The sequence below is a fragment of the Physeter macrocephalus genome, unplaced genomic scaffold, assembly GCF_002837175.3.
Source record: "Physeter macrocephalus isolate SW-GA unplaced genomic scaffold, ASM283717v5 random_726, whole genome shotgun sequence".
Lineage (NCBI taxonomy): Eukaryota > Metazoa > Chordata > Mammalia > Artiodactyla > Physeteridae > Physeter > Physeter macrocephalus.
Genome location: NW_021145914.1, coordinates 1 through 26,084, shown reverse-complemented (window position 1 = coordinate 26,084; position 26,084 = coordinate 1). Strand labels below are relative to the sequence as shown.

Genomic DNA, 26,084 nt, shown 5'->3' with positions numbered 1-26,084 from the left:
AGCTGTTTTCACATTCCTTTGAGTCCATGCCAAAGGGTATTCCAGAAAGTGGTACAGGTTGTCTTCCCACCATGGCCCGCCCCCTCCCGACCGTTTCTCAGAAATGACCGCAGTGACCGCCAAAGATGGGGGGCGGGCCGCTCCGGGTCACCCACAGCTGCTCGGTGCCCTTCATTGGGTCTCGGCTACTTGGATAGGTAGATGGAATGTAAGGACAATATATTGTCTTGATTAGGACGTTAAAAATTATTAACGAGGGCTTCCCTGGTGGCGCAGTGGTTGAGAGTCCGCCTGCCGATGCGGGGGACGCGGGTTCGCGCCCCGGTCCGGGAAGACCCCCCGTGCCGCGGAGCGGCTGGCCCCGTGAGCCACGGCCGCTGAGCCTGCGCGTCCGGAGCCTGCGCTCTGCAACGTGAGAGGCCACAACAGTGAGAGGCCCGCGTACCGCAAAAAAAACAAAAAACAAAAAACAAAAAAATTATTAACGAATTTGGACTGTTTATTTTTAGCAGGCAGAGGTCTGGCCTTACTGTCTGGCCCTGATCTTAGTGGACCCAGGCAGCGACAATCCGGTCAGTAGCAGAGGTGACTGGGGCGGGGCAGGCAGGACGTGGCGTTGGCCGGGCCCGGCTCTCGGGGCAGGAAAGCTGCGTTCATTCAGTCTCCTGGTGCCTCCGTGATGTAGATGCAGGTTTTAGTGGGGCACTAGATCCCTCTTCACATTTTTCTCCTTCGAGGAACAGTCCTTACCGTCATATCTTTAAGAAGATTAGAAAATGAGCCCTGGAGCTCGCACGCCACCAGAGAGAAGCCTGCCCACCTCAACGAAGATCCTGTGCGCCGCAACTAAGACCCGACACAGCCAAAAATAAATAAAATAATAAATAAATAATACATCTTTCAAAAAAGAAAAGAAAGAAAATGAGCCAAGTACCAGAGCCAAGGGTGTCCGTGAACCAGCCCATCACTCAAGGGCTGAATTGTTACAGGCGGCGTTTACTGAAAAAGACACTAATTCTCCTACAGAGGCTTCAGGGAGCCTATTCTTCCCGAGTCGGGGTACATCTGCTTCGCCTATGCTGTGGTGCAAGATTTTCTTTTTTTTAAATAAATGTATTTATTTTGGCTGCGTTGGGTCTTTGTTGCTGCACGCAGGCTTTCTTCAGTTGCGTTGAGCGGGGGCTACTCTTCGTTGCGGTGCGCAGGCTTCTCATTGCGGTGGCTTCTCTTGTTGCAGAGCACGGGCTCTAGGCGCATGGGCTTCAGTAGTTGTGGCTCACGGGATCTAGAGCGCAGGCTCAGTATTTGTGGCGCATGGGCTTCAGTAGTTGTAGCATGCGGGCTTCAGAAGTTGTGGCTCGTGGGCTCTAGAGTGCAGGCTCAGTATTTGTGGAGCGTGGGCTTCAGTAGTTGTGGCTCGCAGGCTCTAGAGCATAGGCTCAGTATTTGTGGCACATGGGCTTCAGTAGTTGTAGCATGCGAGCTTCAGAAGTTGTGGCTCGTGGGCTCTAGAGTGCAGGCTCAGTATTTGTGGAGCGTGGGCTTCAGTAGTTGTGGCTCGCAGGCTCTAGAGCATAGGCTCAGTATTTGTGGCACATGGGCTTCAGTAGTTGTAGCATGCGAGCTTCAGAAGTTGTGGCTCGTGGGCTCTAGAGTGCAGGCTCAGTATTTGTGGAGCGTGGGCTTCAGTAGTTGTGGCTCGCAGGCTCTAGAGCATAGGCTCAGTATTTGTGGCACATGGGCTTCAGTAGTTGTAGCATGCGAGCTTCAGAAGTTGTGGCTCGTGGGCTCTAGAGTGCAGGCTCAGTATTTGTGGAGCGTGGGCTTCAGTAGTTAGTGGTTGAGAGTCCGCCTGCCGATGCGGGGGACGCGGGTTCGCGCCCCGGTCCGGGAAGATCCCACGTGCCGCGGAGCGGCTGGGCCCGTGAGCCACGGCCGCTGAGCCTGCGCGTCCGGAGCCTGCGCTCTGCAACGTGAGAGGCCACAACAGTGAGAGGCCCGCGTACCGCAAAAAAAACAAAAAACAAAAAACAAAAAAATTATTAACGAATTTGGACTGTTTATTTTTAGCAGGCAGAGGTCTGGCCTTACTGTCTGGCCCTGATCTTAGTGGACCCAGGCAGCGACAATCCGGTCAGTAGCAGAGGTGACTGGGGCGGGGCAGGCAGGACGTGGCGTTGGCCGGGCCCGGCTCTCGGGGCAGGAAAGCTGCGTTCATTCAGTCTCCTGGTGCCTCCGTGATGTAGATGCAGGTTTTAGTGGGGCACTAGATCCCTCTTCACATTTTTCTCCTTCGAGGAACAGTCCTTACCGTCATATCTTTAAGAAGATTAGAAAATGAGCCCTGGAGCTCGCACGCCACCAGAGAGAAGCCTGCCCACCTCAACGAAGATCCTGTGCGCCGCAACTAAGACCCGACACAGCCAAAAATAAATAAAATAATAAATAAATAATACATCTTTCAAAAAAGAAAAGAAAGAAAATGAGCCAAGTACCAGAGCCAAGGGTGTCCGTGAACCAGCCCATCACTCAAGGGCTGAATTGTTACAGGCGGCGTTTACTGAAAAAGACACTAATTCTCCTACAGAGGCTTCAGGGAGCCTATTCTTCCCGAGTCGGGGTACATCTGCTTCGCCTATGCTGTGGTGCAAGATTTTCTTTTTTTTAAATAAATGTATTTATTTTGGCTGCGTTGGGTCTTTGTTGCTGCACGCAGGCTTTCTTCAGTTGCGTTGAGCGGGGGCTACTCTTCGTTGCGGTGCGCAGGCTTCTCATTGCGGTGGCTTCTCTTGTTGCGGAGCACGGGCTCTAGGCGCATGGGCTTCAGTAGTTGTGGCTCACGGGATCTAGAGCGCAGGCTCAGTATTTGTGGCGCATGGGCTTCAGTAGTTGTAGCATGCGGGCTTCAGAAGTTGTGGCTCGTGGGCTCTAGAGTGCAGGCTCAGTATTTGTGGAGCGTGGGCTTCAGTAGTTGTGGCTCGCAGGCTCTAGAGCATAGGCTCAGTATTTGTGGCACATGGGCTTCAGTAGTTGTAGCATGCGAGCTTCAGAAGTTGTGGCTCGTGGGCTCTAGAGCGCAGGCTCAGCGGCCATGGCTCACGGGCTTAGTTGCTCCATGGCATGTGGGATCTTCCCGGACGAGGGCTCGAACCCGTGTCCCCCGCATCGGCAGGCGGACTCTCAACCACTGCGCCACCAGGGAAGCCCTGTGGTGCAAGATTGAACGAAGGGTTTTCACTCTCTGGCTGGGTGAGAGAAGGATTTAGAGCTGGGCACCGGCCTCGGGCCTCCTGGGGTGAGTGACGTCAGTAAAACGATGGCCTGGATGGTGGCCCCGCACGACTTGGGGCTTATGTCATGCTAGCATAGGATGCGCCTCTGTGCTGCCCTTCTCACCTCTGAGTAGGCCCAGATGAGGACTTGGGGGCCCAGAGAGATCAGGGACTTGCCCAGGGGCACACGGCATAGTGCCTGAGTGGAGCCTGCATCCCCCGGGCAGCCCTGGAGTCTGGGCCTTCAGCCGCTCAGTTTTATGTCCGAAGAGCCAACAGCTCCTTGGCGATGTGGAAGGAAGGATTTCCAGCCACTCTGGTGGCTGTAACCAGGGGACAGCACGTGCATCCCTGTGGCCCAGGCGAGGGGACGGGGACAACTGGGAGAATCCCGCCACCTCGCCCTGTGTAGGGGTGGGAGCTGAGCTGAGTGGGTCCCACCTGGCAGAGCCACCCGGAGCCCCCAGGTCCTGGGTCGTGTGCACTGACCGGTGCATGAGCTGAAAGGGCACTGCTGACCAGACCAAGCAGACCTGACCCCCGGGGACCCCAAGACCCTTGGAGATTCAGACTCCCACGGATGCTCTTCCCAAACTGACCAGCCTGAGAAGCCACCTGCAGTGAAGGAAGGCTGCTCGGCTGCCCTCGCCTTCCGATCCCCCAGGGCACCAAACAAGGCGGAGTTTAAAAGTCGGGGCTCCCTTGATCAGACACCAGGAACTCCCCTCGACCAACACCATCCGTGTCATCAAGAGCTGCACTGTGAAAAGCTTGTCCTCTATCCACGTAATAATAATTTACCAAAATTTACAACATACGTGTTGTTTTGATAGCTTTATACTAGTAGCTGTCATAACAACCCTATCCAGAATAAGCTATTAAATATTTAGAGCCCTGTGACCATAGGAAATTCCTAATAAATCAATTTCCACGTAGACTGGGGATTTTCGTTGCAGAGAACCATAGCGCTTTCCATCTCTAAAACACGTCACATGTGCATGCGGTTCTGTGGGGGAAAGAGACGGAAACAGGCTCTCCTAGCAAAAGAGGAGCAAGGTGAAATGCCTGCTTTTACTCAGAGCCTGTCTCTGGGTTTTGTAAACAGAGGCCGGTGGTCTCGCTTCGGCATCTACGATCTACTAGTTAAATTTAGAGGTGCCAATACTTACAGTTCACCAGAAACTACAGCCTCTGCAATCGGTTAAAGTTTTGATGAAAATTCTTAGGCGTTGATTCAAAGATGGGCTCTGGCTAGGGGGCTGCAACCCACAAAGACCCCGCCCTGACCGGCTGGCAGGCTGGGCCTCCGCAGGGAGCGGCTGGGGCCAACCCGGGCGCGTAGGATGCTCCCTCTGGAATCAAGCCCGGTTCCCATGTGCCCTGGGGCCTGTCCTGAGGGCAGTCACTCCATCCTCCGCCTGGCAACGTCCCGCAGGTCCTCCCTGGGGCAGGAGGTATATTAGGGGTCAGTGCGAGTGTGCCCGGCCTCTCTCCCTTTTGCAGGGGGTCTGGCCTCGTCCATGTTGGGGGAGACGGGTGGAGGGGGGCCTGGAAGCCTCACCGTGGTCAGGGGATCCTCCCACCCAGAACGGGGCCTAGCGCGCAGTAGGTGCTTGGGTGTGAACCGCCTCCCCCATCTGTTATTCTCCTGCTGGGAACAGCCCACCTGGAGGAGCGGGGGTTGGGGGGGTGCTCATGGGGCATCAGCACTGCATCCCTGTTGGGCTCAGGAGGCGAGGAGGCGCTGGGCTGGCCCCTCAGCACAGCCTGCCTCTCATCCCGGGTCCGTGCCCCTTTCTAGAAGCTTCCACAAGAAAAGACACCCATCTCCAGGCTGAGGGGCCGGAGCTGGAGTCTGTGCTTGGGGCCTGGCCCCCCGAGGGTTCAGCGAGCCACCCTGAGTTCGCACCGAGGCCTGTGTGTGGTGAGGGATACGCCTGGGGCCCGTCGAGACTGGGGAGCTGGTGGTCACCTGCTACCTCGGCCCCTCCCGTGTGTCCCCAGAATGCGGCTGTGACCTGGCCGAGGGCGGCTTCTTCGTGCGGCAGGGCGAGTACATCTGCACCCAGGACTACCAGAGACTGTACGGGACCCGCTGCTTCAGCTGCGACCAGTTCATCGAGGGCGAGGTGGTGTCGGCGCTGGGCAAGACCTACCATCCCAGCTGCTTCGTGTGTGCCGTCTGCCGGTGAGTGCGGGACCTGCAACCGCTCCTCCCCAATCCTCCTCCCTCCCTCCTCCCTCCCCCTCCCTCCTCCTCCCTCCCTCCTCTCCTCCCTCCTCCCTTCACCTGTAATAGAATGGATTTCTCCTGAGGGTGAGCCCACATGCTTGGGGCACCTGGCCCTGGGGTACATGCAGGGCAGGGCTGAGAATTCCTTTCCACTGCAGCTCTTTTCTCTCCTTCTCCCGAGAGGATCCCCTGATACAGCTCAAGAACCTCTAAGAGAATAACGTCTCTCCCTCCCTCCTTCCCTCCCTCCCTCCTTCCCTCCCTCCCATTGTCTCATATGGCCGGGCGGGAGGCAGGACCCAGCCAAGGGATGGCAGGTGGACCCTGGCCCTGCTCCGAGGCACACCTTCGTCCAGCCCCACACCTTGCAGGCCCCTACCCCTTGCCCGCAGCACAGGACCAAGCCCTCTTTCTGGGATGCAGAGGCCCGTGGGTTCTGAGGCTGCCAGCACGAGGCCTCTGATGGCTTCTGGGGAGGTGTTCTCCCCCGCCTGTGCCTTCTCGGCCCTCCCCCCCACCAGCCCCTCTCCTGTCCACAGCCTCCACCTGTCTCCTCTCACGTTGGTGCCTGCAGTGTCCACGCTTTGGCCTCTCCGCGCCCACCCACCGCCGCTCCCCTCTCCTCCACTGTCCTGGCACATCCCACGTGCGCACCCCTCCTCTCTCTACCCAAGTCCCTGATCTGTAGGTGGCACTGGCGCCCAACCCACCAGGCACACGAGCCCCAAGCATGGGCGTCTTCCCAGGTCCCCCGGTGAACTTCCGAGATCTGCCCAGCCGCTGCCTTACTCAGACCCAGAACTCACCTGCCTGGGGTCCTGCCCAGGCCTCCACGCTCGGGCCCCTGTTTTCCCTCTGCCTGTCACTCCTCCGTGCCACCCCCATGGCCTCTGCGAGAAAGTCTGAGCCTCCCAGCCTGGCTGAGAGGAGCTTCACAGTCTGTTCCAGTCCCTTCATTGCTTCGTTCATTCATTCATTCATTCATCCAGGCTCTTCTAAGTGCCTGCGTGGGCCAGGCCCCAGGCTGGCTCTGGTGACTTGGAGCTGCATTAGCCCAGACCCCACGGGCGCAGCATCTGGGGACACAGCAGTGCAGCAAGAGCTGCCTCCCCCCAGCCTCCCCCTGGAAAAGCAGCCCCCTCCCTCTCCCTCCTCGCGGCCCCCCTGCATCCTGGGCCCTACAACCCTTCTCTGGCACCGTGTCCCGGAGCCGCCTGGCACGGAGCAGGTGTCCAGCGGATGGCCGCTAGAGACAGGATGAGGCCCTCAGCCCCGGCAGCAAGGCTACACCCGCTCCCCTATCTGCCCTGCACCTCTGGGGCTCGGGGCAAGCAGCAGGCAGCCCTCGCACGTGGGCATCCTGCCTCTCCCCTCCCTCCCTCCCACCCACCCACCACAGCCCCAGACACGTTGCTCCCAGGGGGAGTGTTCTGTCTAGAAAACAAAGAATGAACCCCCCAGAGTTTATTCTCTGTCTCACCACACCCAGTTGAAAGGGGACTTGTTGAGTGCTGTTACCGCTGTTTTCTGTAGTTGTGGCACGTGCTCTAGGCGGAAAGGGAAGCTTTTGTTGGGGGTGGGGGTGGGAGGAGGTGCTGGGCCAGGCAGGAGCAATGACAAGGGACATTTCTAACGGAAGAGTCACTGTGTGTCATTGCAGCGTGCGTGGGTCAAGGTTCCCCCAAGGATAATCTGCATGTTTGATTTCTGTGCATGTAGCTTAGAGACAAGGGGTGACATAATCACAGTGGGTTTGAAAGATCACCTCTGTAATCCGATATTTTAAAAATAATAGCTGACAGCTCTGTCATGCTGGAGTCACTGGGCCTGGACTTATCCACTCACTAGAAAAAACTAGAAAACTGGAAAAAATATACAAAACAACTGTTTTGGGGTACTGGGGCACAGGCAGCTCAGAAGTAACAGAAGGAAGAGGAATGAAGGGACCCCCGTGACCACCCAGCTTTCTGCCTGGAGGCTGTTTCTTGAACCAGAGGACAAGGAGGGAACCAAGTAGGGCATGGGATCCTCCCCAAGTTAAGAGACAGTGATGTGAGAGACAGAACAGCGTAGGAGAGGGGAGAGAGCAATGCAGAACGAGACCTCAGGAGAGCTGCATAGAGGTGCCTTTGAATCTTGGACTAAATACGAAGCCATGTAGACAGAGGGGAAATTTCACAAGGTTGGGCTAAAAATGACCAGGTTGCTGTAAGCTAAACATTCCCAGGGCTGGGAGACATTCGAGTTCTGGCCAGATGGAGATTCCTTGTGGAACACCCAGGCATGCAGTGGGGACACCAAAAGCATCATGCCTTATTAGTGGAACTGCAGTTGCCCTAGAGTGAAGGCATAAACCTGCTCGAAGTTCAAGAACAAGCCTCAAAGAGATCACGCTGGTCTGCAAGTGAGCTAACTGCCTGCCAAAGTAAAGTATAACACTCTTTGTAGAAAGAGAAGAAAACCCAGCCCTCAACAACATAAAATCGACAATGTCCAACACCCATCAAATGTGACTGGTCATAAGAAAAAGCTGGAAAACGTGACCCAGGGCCAGAAGAAAAATCAGTCAATAGCAGCAGACCCAGAAATGAGATCAATGGTGAAACTAGCAGACGATGACTTTAAAACAGCTGATGTAAATATATTTAAGTATTCAGAGGAAAACATGAACATAAGTAGGAGCATTATAGAAGACATGAGAAGAAACCAAATGGAAATTATAGAGATGAAAATTGAAATTTCTGAAATAAAAAATTCCTTGAAAGGAATTAGCAGTAGATTATATATTATAGAGAAAAAGATGGGTGAACTGAAAACATAACAATAGAAACTATTCAAACTAAAGCAATGACAGGAAAAAAGACTGAAAAATATGAAAAGAGACTCAGCGATCTGCGGATATAAATTTTTCTGTCTAGATTGGGAGCGGGGAAGACTGACAATTTTTGAAGAAATAATGGCTGGAAAATGTCCAAATTTGATGAAAACTATAAACTCATCTCAGTGAATCCCAAGCAGAATAAACACAGCAAAAACCTACCAACTTCATCATAATCAAACTTCTGAGTGACAGTAATAAGAAGAAAATCTTAAAAGCAGTAAGTGGGGAACAAAACAACCCAGTATGTAAAATGGAACAGAAGATGACTGCAGACTTCTCATCTGAAGCAATGTGCACCAGAAGATGATAGAACAGCATCTTTAAAGAGCTGAAAGAAAAAAAATCTATCAAACAATTCTATACCAAGCCTCCCCCACAAAAAAACTTTCAGAAATGAAGGCACGACTGCCAAATGGTATTGCATTTCTTTTTGGGGTGATGAAAAATGTCCTCAAATTGATTGCGGGGATTTGATTGTGTATTCACAGCTCTGAATACACTAAAAACCGTTGAATTGCACACATTGAATGGTATGCGAATGTTACAGAGCACGTGAATAAAATAATGTCAGTAAAGCTGTCACCCACACAAAATGAAGGCAAAACACTTTTGCAGACACACAAAAGCTAAGGGGATTTGTTGCCAGCAGACCCGCACTATAAAAAAGTGAAGAAAAATAACGTCAAAAGACGTCAAGAAAATAAAAAGCAAGCCATCAGCTTAATAGAGGATATATATCTGGTGAAACACAGGTATCTACAATATATAAAGAACTTCTACAACTCAATAATAAGAAGACCAAAAAAACTATTAAAAACGAGCAAAGGAGTTTAGCAGACAAATGAAACGATTACATTAACATACTAGTCATCAGGGGAATTCCAATTAAAACTTGTTAAAATACCATCCAATGTCCCCTAGAATGACTCACAGTAAGAAGATGGATAGTGTCAAGTGTTGGTGAGGATACAGAGTGAAAGGAACTGTCACATGTCTCTGGTGGGAAGGCAAAGTGGTACAATCTCTACAGAAAGCAGTTTGGCAGTTCTTGTAAAATTAGACACACAGTTAGCACATGGCCCGGCAATTCCACTCCTAGGTATTTACCCAGGAGAAACAAAAGCACATGTCCACACAGACTTGTCAGCAAACGTTCTTAGCAGCTTTATTCGTAACAGTCCCAAACTGAAAGAATCCAAATGTCCTTGGACATGAACAGTTCATCCGTGCAAAGGAGCAGCATTTGACAACCAAAAAGAACAAACCAGTGGTGTGTGCAGCCATGTGAGTGAATCTCAGAAACATGCAGCAGAACAAGACATCAAACACCGCACACTGTGTGATTCCATTTATATGAAGTTCCAGAAAATCAAGTCTGATCCATGGGACAGAATGCCGATCATAGCCGCCTGGGGCCAGGGTGGGGGAATGAGTGTGGACGGTCACAGCAGGCTTTTTACAGTGGACAAAAATGTCCCATACCATGACTGTGGTCCTGGTTACGTGAGTGTGTACATTTGTCAAAATATACTTCAATGAAGTTGAATTAATAAAATAATAGCTACCATTCATTCAGCCCCTCCTGGGTCCCGGGCATAATGCTAGAGCTTTCCACGCTATAGGTCAGATGCATGGATGGATGAATAACAGCCCTGAGACCCAGACGTTCTTAGTCCCATTTTACAAGTGAGAAACAGGAACTCAGAGAGGTTAAGCAGCTTGCTCTGGGTTACACAGCCAGAGATTCTCTCAGAGCGCATCCAGGGATGGCAAGGGACTCCCGCTGTGGCCCAAGACCCCCCATCACCAAGGCGGCTGCAAGACAGCAAGCGGGAGAGAGGTAGACCCCAGCACTCACCACGCATGATGCAGCGCACGGCGTCAGCCAGGGCAGCTGAAGGACGGAGAGCGGCAGGACCACCTTGCAAGTCTTGGGGCGGGGGTCAGCTCAGCTTATACATGTCCTTGCTCCTTAAGAGCTGAGACTGGCTGGCTGGGGCCCAAGAACACACCTGCTGAATCCACCTAGGGCCCTGAACGCCAGCCCCACAAAGTGGGGGGCTTTGGCGGGGCTTTTTCACGGGAAGGCTTGGCAGCCTCATAGGTCAGAAAGCTCTTCTGGTCGCAGAGTCGGGGCTGGGCTGGAGCCGGCGTGACCCAGGCAGGCTCCGAGAGGAGGCCCTGCAGGGGAAGGCGGCTGAGCTAGGCCTCCAGGGGGACCTTCAGTTATTGACGTGTTCACTTACTTGCTCATCCGTTCACTGACAGTGGCCTTTCGAGCACCTAGCTGTGCCTGGCATTGTCCAGTCCCGAAGGAGGCAGGGCGGACACGACAAAGGCTTAAGCCAGAGGACGGGGCGTGCCCTGGTCCAGATAATTCAGAGACTGCTGCCCGCAGGGCTCAGGTTCTCTTGCCGGGCTGAACTGGAGGAGGAGGTGGCCCCGTGGCCGTAGGTGGCCTGACCCTAGCTCCGCAGAGGCAGGCACCCGATCCACCTCTGTCACCAGAGGGGAAGTTCCGGGGTTGAAGCCGGTGGGCCTGCTCTGCCGCCCCCTCCGGCCTCGCTCGGGCAGCCCAGGGCCATAACTTCACCTTGCCCCAGGGCTGGGACCAGGGTGCGGCCGGTGGGTTACTCGCTCTGGATGCAGAGTTTAAGGGGAGGCCAAAAAAATGATCAAGGTAAATGATATTTTAATGTGATATTTAAAACATTGAAATTAATGCAAAAAAAAAATCCATGATGAACAAAATGCCAGACTTTAAAGACGGAATCCAGCATACAGTCTTGCATGCTCCTAGCGGCACTGCTTTCTGAGAGACCCAGGTAGGCAAATCACGGCGCTTTGGAGCCAGACAGGTCTTGGTTTGAGTCTGTTTCTGACAGGCAGCAGCCGTGTGGCCTTGGAAAAGTGAACTATCCTCTCTGAACTTCAATTTTCTCACCCATAGAGAAAAATGAAGCAAAGACCAACTTGGGCAAGCATCTTAAAGGTGATAGATGAGGCAGGCATTAAGGAATCTGTCATAGAACCTGGCCTGGCACCTAGTAGATGCTCAGTAAACGGTGCTGTTGCCATGAGTATTGAACTGACAAAGCATCCTGGGCGATCAGAGGGGGCAAGGTTGGATGGAGGAGGCCAGTGGCTGAGACTGCCCAGTTGATCGCCACGTGCAAGCACTGCTGTGGCCCCCACTGCACCCTGATTCTGCCTGCCGGTGCTGAGGAGGAAACTAAGGCTAAGATGTCAGTGACCAGCCTGAGGTCGCCCAGCGGGGCCACGGCAGCGCCTGCATGCAGACACTCAGTGTCCTGGGCCTGTGGTCCCCGGTGGGGTGACGGCCTGGTGTCTAGGATGGGGCTCCCCCCACCCAGGAGAAGAGCCAGGAGGTGATCCTGGCTGGTAATGTGCTGTCTTATTTCAGGTTGCCCTTCCCGCCCGGGGACCGAGTGACCTTCAACGGCAAGGAATGCATGTGCCAGAAGTGCTCCCTGCCCACATCAGCGGGCAGCAGCGTGCCCCTGTCCCAGGGCCTCTGGAGTAAGTGGACGCAGAGCGGCGTGGCGGAGGGGGCTTGGCAGTGCTGGGTGGCAGGCCTGACAACACTGGGACCAGAAGTAGAGGAAGCGAATAACTGTGGATGAACACGATGAAGGGAACCAGGGCCAGGCGTCTCTGGGGTACTCCTGCCTCTAAGCCTTTGCTCAGCCTGTGCCCTCCTCCCTTTGTACCACTCCATCTTTCAGCCCGGCTCTAGCCCACCTCCTCCAGGAAGGCTTCCGGCCTCCTCCTGGTCCTCTCCCTCCAGCACCCAAACTCAGCTCCCCACAGTTATTTCCAGAGCATCCGGGAGCCCTTCGGGAGAGCCACTAGGAGAACAGTGACCTCTGGGCTTCTGTGGTCTGGGGCGCTTGGATTATCTGCTCCGTCGCCTGGCAGCTGGGCCAGGGTGCGTATGCAGTGGGTGCTCAATACATGCTTCTTGAATGAAGAAGGGGGTTGTTAGTGAAAAAGAACCAGGAGCAGGGGCATGTCAGGAGCCTGTGGATGTGGGGCAGAGAGTGAGGCGGGAGCAGAAAGGCGCTGGCCTTTCCCTGTGGGTGGCTCTTCCAGGACCAGAGATGGGACACAGGGACGGGGAGGGAGCCCAGCGCCCCAGGACTGCTCCCACCAGGCTCCCACTGCAGAAACGGGGTGTTCAGAGCCCCCCCCGTGTGCAAGGTGGCTGTGGTGTCCCCAGTGCCAGGGCCACGTGTCCTGGGACAGAGGAGGGGTTTGTATTGACGTCCAGAGCCAGCCCCTGGCTCTCCTCACTCTCCTGTCCTCTCCCGCCTCCTTGTCCGCGACACTGGACGTCTGTACAGAGGAGACTGCACCTCCTCCCAGGAGCTGAGTGTTGGCTTCAGGGACTGGTAATAATTTTATCTGGGAAATGAGGTGAAGCCTTCATCCCTTGGGGAGGCAAGCTCACAGCAGTCGCAGTTGATGAGGCTGTTGCTTTGGGGTCTGCTAGGAGAGTTCTCCATTCAGAACTTTCTCTCCAGCTGAGGTCTGGATTGATTAACTTTTTGAGAATTTGCTTCAACAGGCCTGTTATCATTAAGCCTGAAATAGTAATCAAAAACTAGAGCAAAATTTGAAAAGGCGGGATTAGTTTGAAGAGTTTGTCCAGAGCTTCCTGGCAGCCAAAGTAAAAAGGGAAATATGCCCAATCACAGACTCATTGTCCGAGACTTTTTTGAGATTTTTAAAAATGTCATGGGCAGAAAGGCTGCCCTCTCCAAATGGAAATCTATTTTAAAATATCAAATTTGTGTTTTCGAAGAACAAATGCTGCCCTCACCCCTAGATGGGTCTATAACCTACCCCTTCTATAACCTATCCCTTCTCCCAGTCCATGGTGATAATCCCCAGCTTAGAACCGTTTTTGTGCCTAGAAGGCATTAAACATTCATCACCAGCTCTTGGCTTCTGTGTGGATATCTGCATTGTCTTCCCAGCTTCCACCTCCTTTTGTCCCCAGAGCAGCCTGGCCAGGCAGGAGTCCCTCCCTCCTTTTGCAGGAGCATAAGTGCCCTGAGCCGGGTAGAGAGCAGGGGAAGTGCTGGGTGCCCAGTGTCCAGCTAGGGAGGGGTGGGGCTGAGGTTTGAGCCAAGGCCTTTAAAGTCCAAAGCAGGGGAGCCCGCCCTGCTGTGACCAGAGGCTTTCCGAAGAGGTGGCCTTTGTTCTGAAACCTAAAACACAGGTTTTTGTTAAGTAGGCCTTGAGGGAAGGGCACTGCCTGAGCTGGGCCCAACTGCCACCCCCCAGTGAGTGGACGAGGGGGGGGTGCTGTGTGGGAGCAGGGAATGGAAGTGGAGAAACCAGGCGGCAAAGCCATGCCAGAGAGCTCCAGCTGCATCCTGGAGGCAACGAGGAGCCATAGATGGTTGTTGAGGGAGGTAGTGCCAAGGTGGGTTGGGAGCATGCTAGGAACGTGAGCCTGAGTAGCGTGGTCTGCCCTGCAGGTGGTGGCAGCTGGGGGAGGGACGCAGCCCTTCTTGCACAGGGTGGAAAGCTGCAGATGGCCACCTTTGGGGTCCGCCTTCCCTGGGGGAAGCGGAGCGTGGCCGGCTGCTCCCGTGGAAGTCAGGCTTGGTCCCAGGGACCTGAGCTTTCCTCTTCTGCTCATTGGCCTGAGCCTGTTGCTTAGTAGCAGGTTCAGCGCTTCTTGCTGGACGCCCACGCCTTCCCCGGGGAGGGGTGCACCACTCCTTCTGGGTGGCCAGCTCCTCCGCCGCACCTGAGCTTTCCAAGCTGCTTCTGCCCTGGACTGGCTCCCCGACCGCCCTGAGGGGAGGGTCTCCTCCTGGAGAGCCTGCTTGGCGCCCATCCAGGCTCCCCTTTTCCAGGCTCCTCCCGGACTCTCCAGCTCTGAACCGGTTGCTGGTTGGAGCTGGTCACAGGGCAGCCCTCAGAGAGGCCCAGAGCCACTCCAATCAGGGCGCAGCTCTGAGCCCGGCTGTGAGGACCAGACCCCGCCACTCCCCACCTGGGGACGCCGTGTCCCCTCTCCGGGCCTTGGGAGTGAATGTGGGGTCAGCAGTGGGTGTGGGTGGTGGCCCGGAGGGGCAGCCTGGTGTGGCAGCAGCCAGGAGCTGGGAATGTGGGGCCTTGGGCCGGGGCAGCTCTGTCCAAGCTGAGGAGCCCCCGTGGCCCGTTCCTGGACTCGGCTCCACCTGCCGGGGCCCAGCCCAGCCAGGATGGGGCCACATCCGGGACCTGGGATCACACTCGGAGCCAGAATCAGGAGGCCCACCAGAGTCAGGAGGGAAGGGGCAGGGCCCTGGCATCCAGGGCCTCTGCTGGCTGTGTGCCGATGAGGGGCCGTCCTGTGGCTGGGGCGGGTCCTCAGGCCTTCCGACATGCATCCTCACCACCTGGGCTGTGGCCCTTGGGGCCTCTGTGTCTTCCGCCCACGTGGGGTTGCACTGTCCATGTGTTCGGGGGTGAGTGACAGGATCGGAGACCCAGTCCCCCTTCTGGAAGTGGGGTGAGCCTTTCTTGTGGTAAGGCTGAGGTTAAATGAGGGGATGACGTGGAAAGATGAGGAGGCGCTGGGCCCCATGGGGGGAGCAGGCACGCGGGCTGCCTCGTGGGGTGCATCCGCCTTGTGGGGTGCAGTGGCTGCCTCGTGGGGTGCATCCGCCTTGTGGGGTGCAGTGGCTGCCTCCTGGTAGTGCATCCGCCTTGTAAGGTGCTGTAGCCCCCAGGAACCAACGTCCCTCCTGGCCGCCACTCCCCGCCCCCCAGCCGCCGCGTTGCAGTCAGGGGGTCGAGTCGCCAGGTCAGTGGGTGAGATGCACCTGAACCTTTTTTATCTCTCCCGGCAGACGCTTGCAGCCCCTCCTGCTTGGCCCGGGCTCCTTAGAGAAATCGCAAGCCAAGCCCGTAACGTCTCAGGCATTTTAAAGTTAGAACCCAGTCGGTTCCTTGCCATCAAAGGTCGATCTCAGATTCGACCCAGACCCGCCTCCACTCCCAGTTAGACCTGAGGAGGCCAGTGGGCGAGGGAGTCTGATCCTGCACCCCACTCCCACCCCGAGTCCACAGCTGGGGCTCAGAGAGGCACCCGACACGTCCTGGGTCCCACGCGAGTTAGTGGCGGAGCCGGGCCTTTGAACCCGTGACCACATCTGCTAGAGGAGGGGGCACTTGAGGGGAAACAAGGAAACTTTCTGGAAGGTTCTAGAAGGATCATGCTGGGGAAGGGGCCCAGGTCCATCCTGTTGCTGTGACGGCAGAGGCAGGCCCAGGGTGCGAGGGCGAGTGGATGGCAGGCTTTGGCCCTTCCAGGCCAAAGTGTGTCCCCCTCCTGTCCCCGGGCAGTGGGGACACACTCCCTCAAGGCCGTCTGCACGACAGCTGTTGTTGAGTGGATTCATCACAGAAGATTCACCTGTCATTTGCAAAGCCCTGCGAAGCTATGCTGAGCTCCAGGTGTGTTTAGAAAATGATGATTGCCGTTTCCATGACAACAGTCCTCGCACATGGCTCTGGCCTCCACGTTCACGGCTCACTATTAGTGAGACTCTACCCCGAGTCGATGGGGACAAGGAGGCGGTATGGAGGCGCGGGCCACGTCCCCCCTCGGCTGCAGGTGGCACATTTGCCCGGAGCCTCGGACCCTGCCCTGGGGGCGGGCACACTGCTGATACAGGAAGAGGCAGAGCGGGGAGGGGGGCGCTTCCCGCAGGGAATCGGCCCCTCACGAGGTATCCCCCTCGAGAAAACAGCGGTAACAGTTCGACGTTCGGCTCATGTGCGCTTATTCATTCCTCAAACGCGTCCTTCACACCACAGGCCTGTCTCCGTTAGCTCATGACAGCTGCGTGAGGCTGGTACCGTTACTACCCCCATAAAATGCGTCCCCGTCTTAGTGGGCACAGGGACGTGAAGTGACTCGGTCACTGTCACACAGCTGGCGGGGGCAGGCTGGCTCCAAGGTCCGTGTTTCCAGCCACTGCCATGCCCTGCCTCTCCCCAGGCCCGGCGTGGTCCGGGATGCTCCTTTGCTTTGCTCGTCTACAAAGACCTGAACCGAGGCTCTGAGCAGGCTTTCTCGACTTCAGCACTGGTGACATTTGGGGCCTGGCGATTCTTTGTGGTGGGGGCCAACCTATGCCCCGGACGGTGCTGAGCAGCATTCCTGGCCCCCGGGCCCCTGGGGCCCGACCCCCACCTTCCACGCCCAGTTGGGAGGACCAGAATTGTCTCCAGGCGTGGCCAAAAGCCCCCGGGAGCAAAATGGCCCTGGCCGAGAGGCGCGGGCACAGAGCGCACCGTGTGTGCCCACGGTCACCTGCTAGGTGAGGGCCCAGAGTCAAAGCTGCACGGATCCAGCGCTGGGAGGTGGTGTCGGCCCTGCTCTGCTGGGGACGGACTGAGGGGGTGGGAGGGGAGGGGTCTTGATGCCTCCTGAACTTGAGGAGGGAGCTTCCTCTTGGCTCCGATGCATTCAGGCGTCCGTTCACTGAAATCTTCTCCGCCGCCAGCCTGGCTGGGCTCCAGGATCCTGAGATGGCTGGGAGGTCCCCTCTTCCCTCTCAGCCCTGGACCTTGGGGTCTGAGCCTGTTCTTTGGGTCTTTTCCAAAGTTGCCGGTGGATTTGACGGTGTGGTAAATTAAGAAATCTAGAGTTTGACCAACAGTTCTGTAGATATTAAATATTTTTTATTCTTAAAGATAACGTGATGCTGGGCTCTGCCAGAGCAGAGTCTGGCGAGCCCGCCGTGCGTCGGGCGTGTCCCGGCAGCGTCAGCAGCTAGACGTGCGGGCTCTGCTGTCTTCATATGAGATCTGTCATTGAATGTGACTGCCCCGCCCCACCCCCCGGCTGGAAACAGGGCTCCACACGGAGAGGAAAGAGGCTTGTCCAGTGTGACCTCAAGGAGTAGGGCCAGGATTGGAGCCAGGCTGCTGGACCTTGGGCCTCACTCTTTCATCTAGGGTGGGGGGGGGGGTCCCTGCCTGGCTGAGCCCGGGAGCTGCTGAGTCCCTCAGGGCACCCCCTGCTCGCCTCTGCTCATCAGGGCCCTTTGGGGTCCCCAAGGCCCCACCCTTGTCATGTCCCCGACACACACAGATATACACGGACATACTAGAGACACACACACACACACACATACACAGACAAGACACATAGAGACACACACATGCAGCCACACACAGACACACGCAGAGACGGATAGACCTACATACAGACATACACACATTTATGCACAGACACAGACACACACACACAAATAGACTCACGCAGGGACACACATTCGCACAGAGACACGTACACTCATGCAGGGGGGGGGGTCCCTGCCTGGCTGAGCCCGGGAGCTGCTGAGTCCCTCAGGGCACCCCCTGCTCGCCTCTGCTCATCAGGGCCCTTTGGGGTCCCCAAGGCCCCACCCTTGTCATGTCCCCGACACACACAGATATACACGGACATACTAGAGACACACACACACACACACACATACACAGACAAGACACAAAGAGACACACACATGCAGCCACACACAGACAGACACACGCAGAGACGGATAGACCTACATACAGACATACACACATTTATGCACAGACACAGACACACACACACAAATAGACTCACGCAGGGACACACATTCACACAGAGACACGTACACTCATGCATACACGTGACACATCACACACAGGCACTAACACACACACACATAGATACACTCATGCATACACACCCCTGCACACAGTCACATACAGACATACTCGTTTGCACACAGACACGCAGTCACACAAAGATACAAGTGCACGTGATCAGGCACAACACATGCACGTAAGACACACGTATACGTGCTCGGTACAGACACGTCCACACGCACGCACGCCCCAGGCAGGTCATGCTGCCTGTCTCTGCCCCTGACGTTGCCCGGCCTGCTCCACGCCCTGGTCCTTCAGCACACGTGGCACTGACTGTGGGAGCCCCCGGTGTGGCTGCCCATGGCTGGAGGGGTCGGGAGGCAGCAGGGCCGTGTCCTGAGCGCCCGAGACCCCAGGGGGGCTTGATCGGGGACGGGCGTGGCTGGAGGGGCGGGGGGAGACCGGTCAGGGGCCCAGACCAGGCTGGGGGCCATGGCGGGGAGGGCACCCATCGCCCGGGGATGAAGGCGCTTCCTGGGGCCTGGCTCCGACCAGAAGCAGGAGTGTGGGTGGTCAGAGTGTCCTGCGTCCGGGATGTGGCACGGGTGGCCCCACGAGGAGCTCAGAAGCCGGGGCCGGAGGGCTTCCTGGCAGGGGCACCCTGGCAGGCGAGCGCTCGGAGGACAGGCGTTGGGGCTGCAGCCTCTCCAAAGCGGCACCTTTCCTGGGGGGGCACAATTAGGTTCAAAGTCCACCTGCCAGCAGAGCAGCACAGGCGAGGCGGCCACCCAGAGCTCCTGCCATCATGGCACCCTGCTGCCCAGGCCGTGCTCGGGCCAGTGCCCACTGCAGGGTGCCCCTGTGCAAGTCCACATCTGCTTCCGCAGGCCCGGACGCCCACCTCTGGAAGGTGGGGCCTCTGTCTGGTGCATCCTGGTATCCCGGGCGCGCGGCCCGGGCTGCGTGCAGTCGGCGCTCGATGCGCGCTCACACCGGCCGTCGTGTGACGCCCGCAGCTGGACGGTTCCGTCCGTCCCGTCCCCCGGCCCGCTCTCGCTGCCCCTGTGCTGTCTGAAGTCCCAGCGTGCCCGCGCCCACGAGGATGACGGCTGTGCTCCGTTCTTTCTTCCAGGTTGCAAGGGCTGCGGAGTGGAGATCAAAAACGGCCAGTCCCTGGTGGCCCTGGACAAACACTGGCACCTGGGCTGCTTCAAGTGCAAGACCTGCGGGAAACAACTGAACGCAGAGTATATCAGCAAGTGAGGGGGCGGGGCTCGCTGACCTGTCGCCTGGGGGCGGGGCGGGGCTCCTCCTGCGCCCACCCTCCCGCGTGCTCCGCCTTCCTCCTGCCCTCCTGCCCGCTCCTCCCGCCTGTGCCGGGGCGGGGAGGGGGCGCGGGGGAGCCCCGGCCGGGCCCCTCTCCCTACCAGCCTTGCTTCCTCAGCGTGGTTTGCAGAGACTCCCATGCTGTTTTCTGTTCACTGGGACAGAGACGTGAGCGCCCCCACCTTTGACCTCGTAAAACACCTCCGCGCAGCGCCCCTGGTGGCAATTCGCCCCCCTTGCTGGTGCCTGCAATGCCCTGCAGAATGCAAAGTGGACGTCAGCTGAGGCCGGCAGCAGAGCAAGGAAGAGAGGGCTGACCGGGCTCAGGTGTCCCGGCTGTGACAGCACAGCACTGTCTTCTGCCGCGGGGCCTTCGGCAGCTCCCGCTGGCCGGCACAGGGTCCCTGATGTGTGCTCAGGATGCAGCGATGGCTGGTTTGGGGTGCGGGGGGGGCGCTGTTATCCAGAGGCAGATGGGAGGGAGCTTCTGGGGATCGGGCCCTGAGCCGGGGCAGCTGGTCTGCCAGGAGTGGAGGCGCGTTCTGATCCCCGGAGATCAGGAAAGTGAGTGAGGTGAGCCCCCAGACAGCACAGGGGAGGGAAGGGTTACAGGCTGGGCTCAAAGGAGCAGCTTCTCTGAGTGCAGAGCGGTTCCCTCCTGCCAGTTAGGGGCTTTTTTGGCAACTTCTATCAAAGACTCTGCTCGTTCCTGATGCTCTGAGGGAATAGAACCATCACAGGAATTGACTGGGGTAAAAAAACTGCTGCAATAAAACCTCAGAGAATAAAACACACACACATACATGCACGCACACACGTGTGCACGTGAGAGTGGGTGTACACCGGGGGAATCCGAACCGGGTCGCTGCATGTGCCAGTGTCAATTTCCTGGCGGACCTTGTACTCTAATGCTGTAAGAGATGAGCCTTGGGAAAGCCTGGGGAAGGCCGTCCTGGTTTCTCTGTCCCGCTTCTTACAACTGCGTTTGGATCCACAATTATCTCAAAATCAAACATTGCCAGTGAGAGCCCCCACACCAAGATGAGCCTCTGCCCAGGCTGGGTCAGGCTGGGGGGGGTGGTTTCTGGCCGCTTGGGCCAGGACCTGTTGCCTCTGTCATAGTAAAGGGAAGCGGTGAGTGACACGCCAAGGCAGCCTTGGGGACAGAGCACTTAAAATAAAACAACATGATGCCCAGCCCCCAGAGCGCTGCAGCCCCTCTCACCCACACAGCGTGTATGTTACTTAGCAGCCTCCGGAACAGCCCGGAATTCATGATGAGGGCGCGGTGGTGTTGCCGTGGAGACGTTATCTTTGAACCTCCTGGATTTGCTGCATGTACAGCCTTTTTTGGGGAGAGGTCGGGGCCCTGAGGTCAGGGCATTTGAAGGTGGACCCTTAGGGCCCAATATACATGTCCCCTCCCTTGTGGAAGGAAGGGCTGCTTCGTTTCTGAGGCTGCAGAGAAACACCGGGACCTCACCCCTCCTGCCGGCATCTGTGTGACCCAGACAAGGTCCCGAGCTTTGAGGAAAACAGGGCGCCACTAGCTGCAGTCCCCCAACAGCTTGAGAAATCTCACCTTCTGTTAGCAGCCGAGCAAAAATCAAAACCAAACTGGGGCTAACACGGCAACTTCAGCAGTGCGGGGTGTGGGGCGGGGGGAGATGCACCAGAGTAACGCCCCCGACCCTGCACCCGCCGTGCCAGTCGCCTCCACATCCAAGTCCCATTGGGCTGGACCCGGGGCCGGGGGGCCAGCCCTGGTTGGCGATGACAGTGGCAACGGCCTCAGCCACCAAGTGCCAGGTGCCGGCCGTACCTTGTCTTACTTAGTCCTTGCTCTTACCAATTCCACTTTACAGCCAGGAAGCTGAGGCCCAGACAGGCTAAGAGACAGCTGGGACTGGGCATTTGAGTGCAAGCCTGTTCACTCACCGCTGCCCAGCAGGGAGCATTGGCACCACCTCCGACATCGTCACTGCCACCCGCCCCGTGGTGTTGACCGCGTAATGATAATGAATGAGCTCCGACTGCAGGCCAGATACTGCCCAGGCCTTGTGCCTGCGTTGTCTTCCGTCCACCGCCTACAAACCAGCTGTCTCCGTACAGTTCAGGGGGCTCAGCATTTAAGCAGCCCGCCCACGGCTGCCCAGATATGCAGGAGCAGCGCCCACGAGGTGTCCCGCGCGCCCCAGCTCCCCAAAGCCACAGGCCACGCGCGTGGCGCGTAGTCAGCCCGCCGCTGCTGCGTGCGGGGAGCGTGGACGCCTCGCCGCCGTGCGGGCCTCCTGCTCCTTCCCGCGCAGCCTGGTGCCCCCTCGCCCCTCGGGTTTCGAGAGCAGGAGGCTCCCGGCCACGCCCGGGAGGGTGAGGGTGGGTCCCAAGGCACACCTGCCACTTGGCATCTTGTCACCCTCAGACCTGGTCTCCAACGTGGGCGGCTTTGTCGCACCCCCTCGTCGGCTCACGTTTTTCTCCAGCGCCCCAGACCCCTTTCAGAACCAGCAGGAAGCCACCCAATGCGTAAATAGACTATCTCCCGCCCCGGATGCCAAACACCGGCCAGAATGAACTAGAAGGAGGAGCCACGTCTGCGGAAACGCCTTGTATTTCCCAGACGCAGCTTTGGTTCCTTGGGCTCAGCCTTTGGAGCCCTCCACCAGCCCTCGCTCGCCCCCTGGGCAGGCGGCCCCACCTCTTGCACCTCAGTTTGTCCACCTGTGAAATGGGACGGTCTTCGTGGTATTTCTCGAGGGGCTGCCCTGATGACCGAGGGGCCGTGCTGGTGCCCGTAAGTGCCCCATACACGCTGTTATCCAGAGTAGGAGGAAGTGGGCGTTTGCCCCTTGGACATGGCCGCTCTCGTTGGCGAGGACTCTGAGGGCTTGGGGGTCCTGGGGGTGCCCCCGCCGTCCTGACTGCCGGCTCTGTTGCAGGGACGGGCTGCCCTACTGTGAGGCCGATTATCACACCGAGTTCGGGATCCGCTGCGATGGCTGTGAGAAGTACATCACGGGGCACGTGCTGGAGGTAAGGAGGCCAGCCTGGAGGCTGTGAGCATGACACTCGCCCGCTCTAAGTCCTTCTCTGGGCGCTGGGGCCTGCCCGCCCCCTAGGAGGTAACAGAGAGGATAAGAAGGTGCCTCTCGTGGCGTCTGCGGCGTATGTTTGTGCAGGAACCCGCACCCCTGAGCCTTTACTTCCCAGCTCTGCCAGAGGACACCTTCCAGCGTCTGCCCAGTGAGTGCCACCTCCTCCGGGAATATTTCCCTGCAACACTCTCTCACCTGTGCCCTTTACACGTTGACAGAGAGGTGGGCAGAACTTGCGATCCTGGTTCAGCCCTTTGGCATCTAGATGGGAAATCTGAGGCTTGGCGGGCTGAAAAGGGAGCCTGGGAGGCAGGGCTGGGTCCACAGAGGCGGCCAGGTCACCCAGCAATTTCAGGTTGGGGCACTTCTGGGGTGCTGACATGTGCGTTTCTTGGTCTGGGTGGTAGTTACGTGGGTGTGTCCCTTTGTGAAAATAACACGTGTTATGCACTTTACTACATTTGTTCAGTAAGATCAATGCCATGGGGTGAACAGGACCAAACCCACCCCCCTGATGCTCTGGCCCAGCCTGCCCCTCCGCCCCACTCTGCAGCCCCTCCTGGGCTCTGCGCTGGGGCAGGTGGATGGGCCATCCCTCGGCGAGCATATCGTCTGTTGGGGAGGGCAAAGGTAACCAGAGGACCTGGGGGATGGGGAGGGGGGCAGAGGACTGGGACGGGAGGGGCCCTGACCCAGCCAAGGGGCCTGGGAGCCTTTTCCAAGGAGGTCACAGAAGCAGCCTCTTGGGGTGGGAAGACAGGTTGGGGTCTGAGGCTGCAGGGCCCAGGCCACCCTCCCAGACAAGGGTTTCTGAACCCTGGAAAACCTGGGTCGGATTTGCATACTAAAGAGCTTCCTCAGGCTGCCGCTGAGGCTGGACTTGAGGCCAGAGGCCGGGAGGCCAGCCAGGAAGGGCTGGCCATTCCTGCATCCCCAAGGACGCCTGCCCTTCCTGCCCCACAGCTAGAGCCCGGCTGTAGCAGGGCTCAGAATGCCTTGGTGAATTACACGTTGAGCACTGAGCTGCTTTTCTTGAAATTACACTTGACATCAGAGCTGCAGGGAGAGAGTTGCCCCAGGGCCTCAGCTCCAGGTAGCGGGGAGGGGAAGGGGGTGGCCACACCCACCCGGAGGGCAGTGAGGCCCTCCCCACCATCTCCCCATTTCCCAGATGCCACAGCGGGAATGGTCCCAGGCTCTGTGCAGAGCTGTGCCCTTCTGTGCCCAGAGGCCCCTGAGGGGGGCTGTGATTACACCCTCATTGACTGTAGAGAGTTTGCAAAGCACAAATAAGGGGGGAAGTCACTGACATGCGATCATATTTAGCTGAACTTTTTGGCTGCATTCCTTCCAGTTTTTTCTCTCTCCACATGTCAGAGTTGGCGTCAAACCATTTATACATTATATCCTGATTTTTTCCAACTCCCGTGTCCTATTTAATAGATTCCTGTGTTTTTGTTTTGTGTTTTATGGGTCTTTCTGTAAACAGCTTTATTGGAATATAGTTCACATACCACGCAATTCACCCGTGTAAAGCGTGTGATTCGGTGGTTTTTAGTATCTTCACAGAGCTGTGCACCCATCCCCACAGTCCATTTTAGGACGTTCTCATCACCTCAAGAAGAAGCCTGTACCCCTTAGCTAGTCCTCCCCTACACCCTGAGCCCGTGGCAGCCACTACTCTCCTTTGGTCTCTGTAGAGTCGTGTTCTTGACACGTCATATAAATGGAATCATCCACTATGTGGTCCTCTGTGATCGAGATCTCTGTCTCACAAGATAGCATTTCCAGGTGCATCGTACATAAGAGTGTTTCAGTGTTGCATCGTATTTCATTGCAGGAATAGACCAGAATGTTTTAGGTTGATCATTCATTGTTGGACGTAGCACCGTTTTCCACTTTTTTACTGTGATAAATAACACTGAGATGAACATCTTTTTTTATTGCATTTCTAGTTTTCCTTAAGATTAATTCACAGAAGTGTAGAAACTGAGCCAACAACCATGAACTTTGTAAGGGTTCTTGACACTGAAAAATTGCTTTCCAGAAGGTTTATTCTGATTGACATGCTCGACAACAGAGAACACGATCTTTCCCATCTCCCACCCTGGGTGTGACCTTTATGAAATCCCATGTCAAGTTGATAGGGGAGAACGTGGCGCCTCGCTGTGCTTTGCTTTTGCCTCCCACCCCTGGTGGTGCCGGGTCTTCTTTGTCGTTTTTAGCCAATCAGAGTTCTTGCATTTCACTTATCTTCCGTCAGCATTGCCTGTTTACACACTGGGGGCTTCATGTTTTTCTGACGGAGTTGGGCGGGCCGTCACGTGACGACACGGTTGACATCTCGTCTGCTGAACTTCTTGTATGTTTTTCTTGGGTGGTGATCACGCCTCATGTTTGTACCCCCATCCTCCGAACGTGCACCAAGGATGCGTCCTCCCCCCGTACCCCACGGTGACGTCTCACCTGGCCCTCCCGTCTCTCCAGGGCTCTCTCCTCCCCCAGACCCTGCTCTGGGGGAGTCTGGGCACCCGCCACCTCCGGCAGCAGCACTGAGGCTTCTGGAGGATTCCCCCGGCCGGGGCCCCACCTGCCACAGTGCCTGGCAGTTCAAGCCTGTTTCTCTCTGTTCCCCCAAAAGACTATTCCAGACCTTCCTTGCTCTCCCGGGCTGCTCCCCTCCCACCCCAGCCAGCCAGCCACATGACCTTGTCTAAGATCCAACAGAGAGAGGGTCAGATGTCACTCGGGGCGGTCTGCGAAGCTTCTACCCCACCCGCCTCTGCCCTTCCTGACGGAGGCTCTGTCTCTCCTCCCAGACACAGCCTCCAACCCCGTGGTCCGGTCCGAACCCCGCCCGCCTCCTCCGGAGCCTCACCCTGCCATCTCCTTTCCTCCCTGGGGGCCACAAGGCACCCTCCCCTGGTGGCTTGTTGAAACAGCTCAAGTCGCCCCCATTTAAAGAGACTAGAAACCCGTCACCCTCACCTGTCCAGGTCCGCCAGCCGCTGCACCGTCTCTTCAAGCCGCTCCCCGGAGCGCCGGCCCCCCAGCCCCGCCCTCCTTGGTGCCCTCACTCTGTGGGCCCGTGTCTGTGTGTCTGGGAGAGCGTGTGCCGGGCTGTCGGCCACACGCAGGGCCGAGCCCACTCGAACCCAGGAGGCCCAGCCGGGCTCTCGGTGCCTGTTCTTCGCCCGACCGCCTGGCCTCTCCCTGCGTAGATGTTGGTTTGTGCTCCGTTTCGTGCCACGCTGTGATACCTGATGGCCTAAGCAGGGAGCATCTTGGGCTCCGTGGGCTGAGCGGTTGTCGCTACAGGTGTGTGACTGTAGCCTGGCCGGCTTCCGGCACCCTTTGGGGTGGGCGGGACCCGGCAGGCCCAGCCGCGGCGGCCCGCCCTGCCCCTCCCGGCCTGACCCTGAGCCAGCGCCGTGCCTGCCGAGGCCCGTCCATAGACGTCACCGGAACGTCCTCGGGGATCCGACGGGTCGTGTCTGCGGAGTGTCCCCCGGCTCAGCGCCGGCCACGAGGTAGCTGATGGGGGCTGGAGGCTGCGCTACCGTCACTGGGCCATCAGCGGGCCTCCCCCTGATGGATCGGATGGGGAGGGCAGGGGCGACCCCGTCTGC

At 57.2% G+C, this 26,084-nt stretch overlaps 1 protein-coding gene across 1 annotated transcript in view; it reads left to right on the top strand.

Annotated features, from left to right (window-relative positions):
- LOC114485146 (actin-binding LIM protein 2-like) overlaps positions 1-25,985 on the top strand; it is a gene marked incomplete at its 3' end in the record, with an annotated part of 44,010 nt that extends 18,025 nt beyond the window's left edge. The window contains exons 3-7 of the mRNA XM_028485962.2: positions 5,277-5,460; positions 11,811-11,926; positions 19,167-19,293; positions 22,300-22,416; positions 25,774-25,985. Coding sequence (XP_028341763.1) covers positions 5,277-5,460; positions 11,811-11,926; positions 19,167-19,293; positions 22,300-22,416; positions 25,774-25,985 — 756 coding nt within the window. The remainder of the gene's footprint in view (positions 1-5,276; positions 5,461-11,810; positions 11,927-19,166; positions 19,294-22,299; positions 22,417-25,773) is intronic.
- Positions 25,986-26,084: the final 99 nt, after the last annotated feature.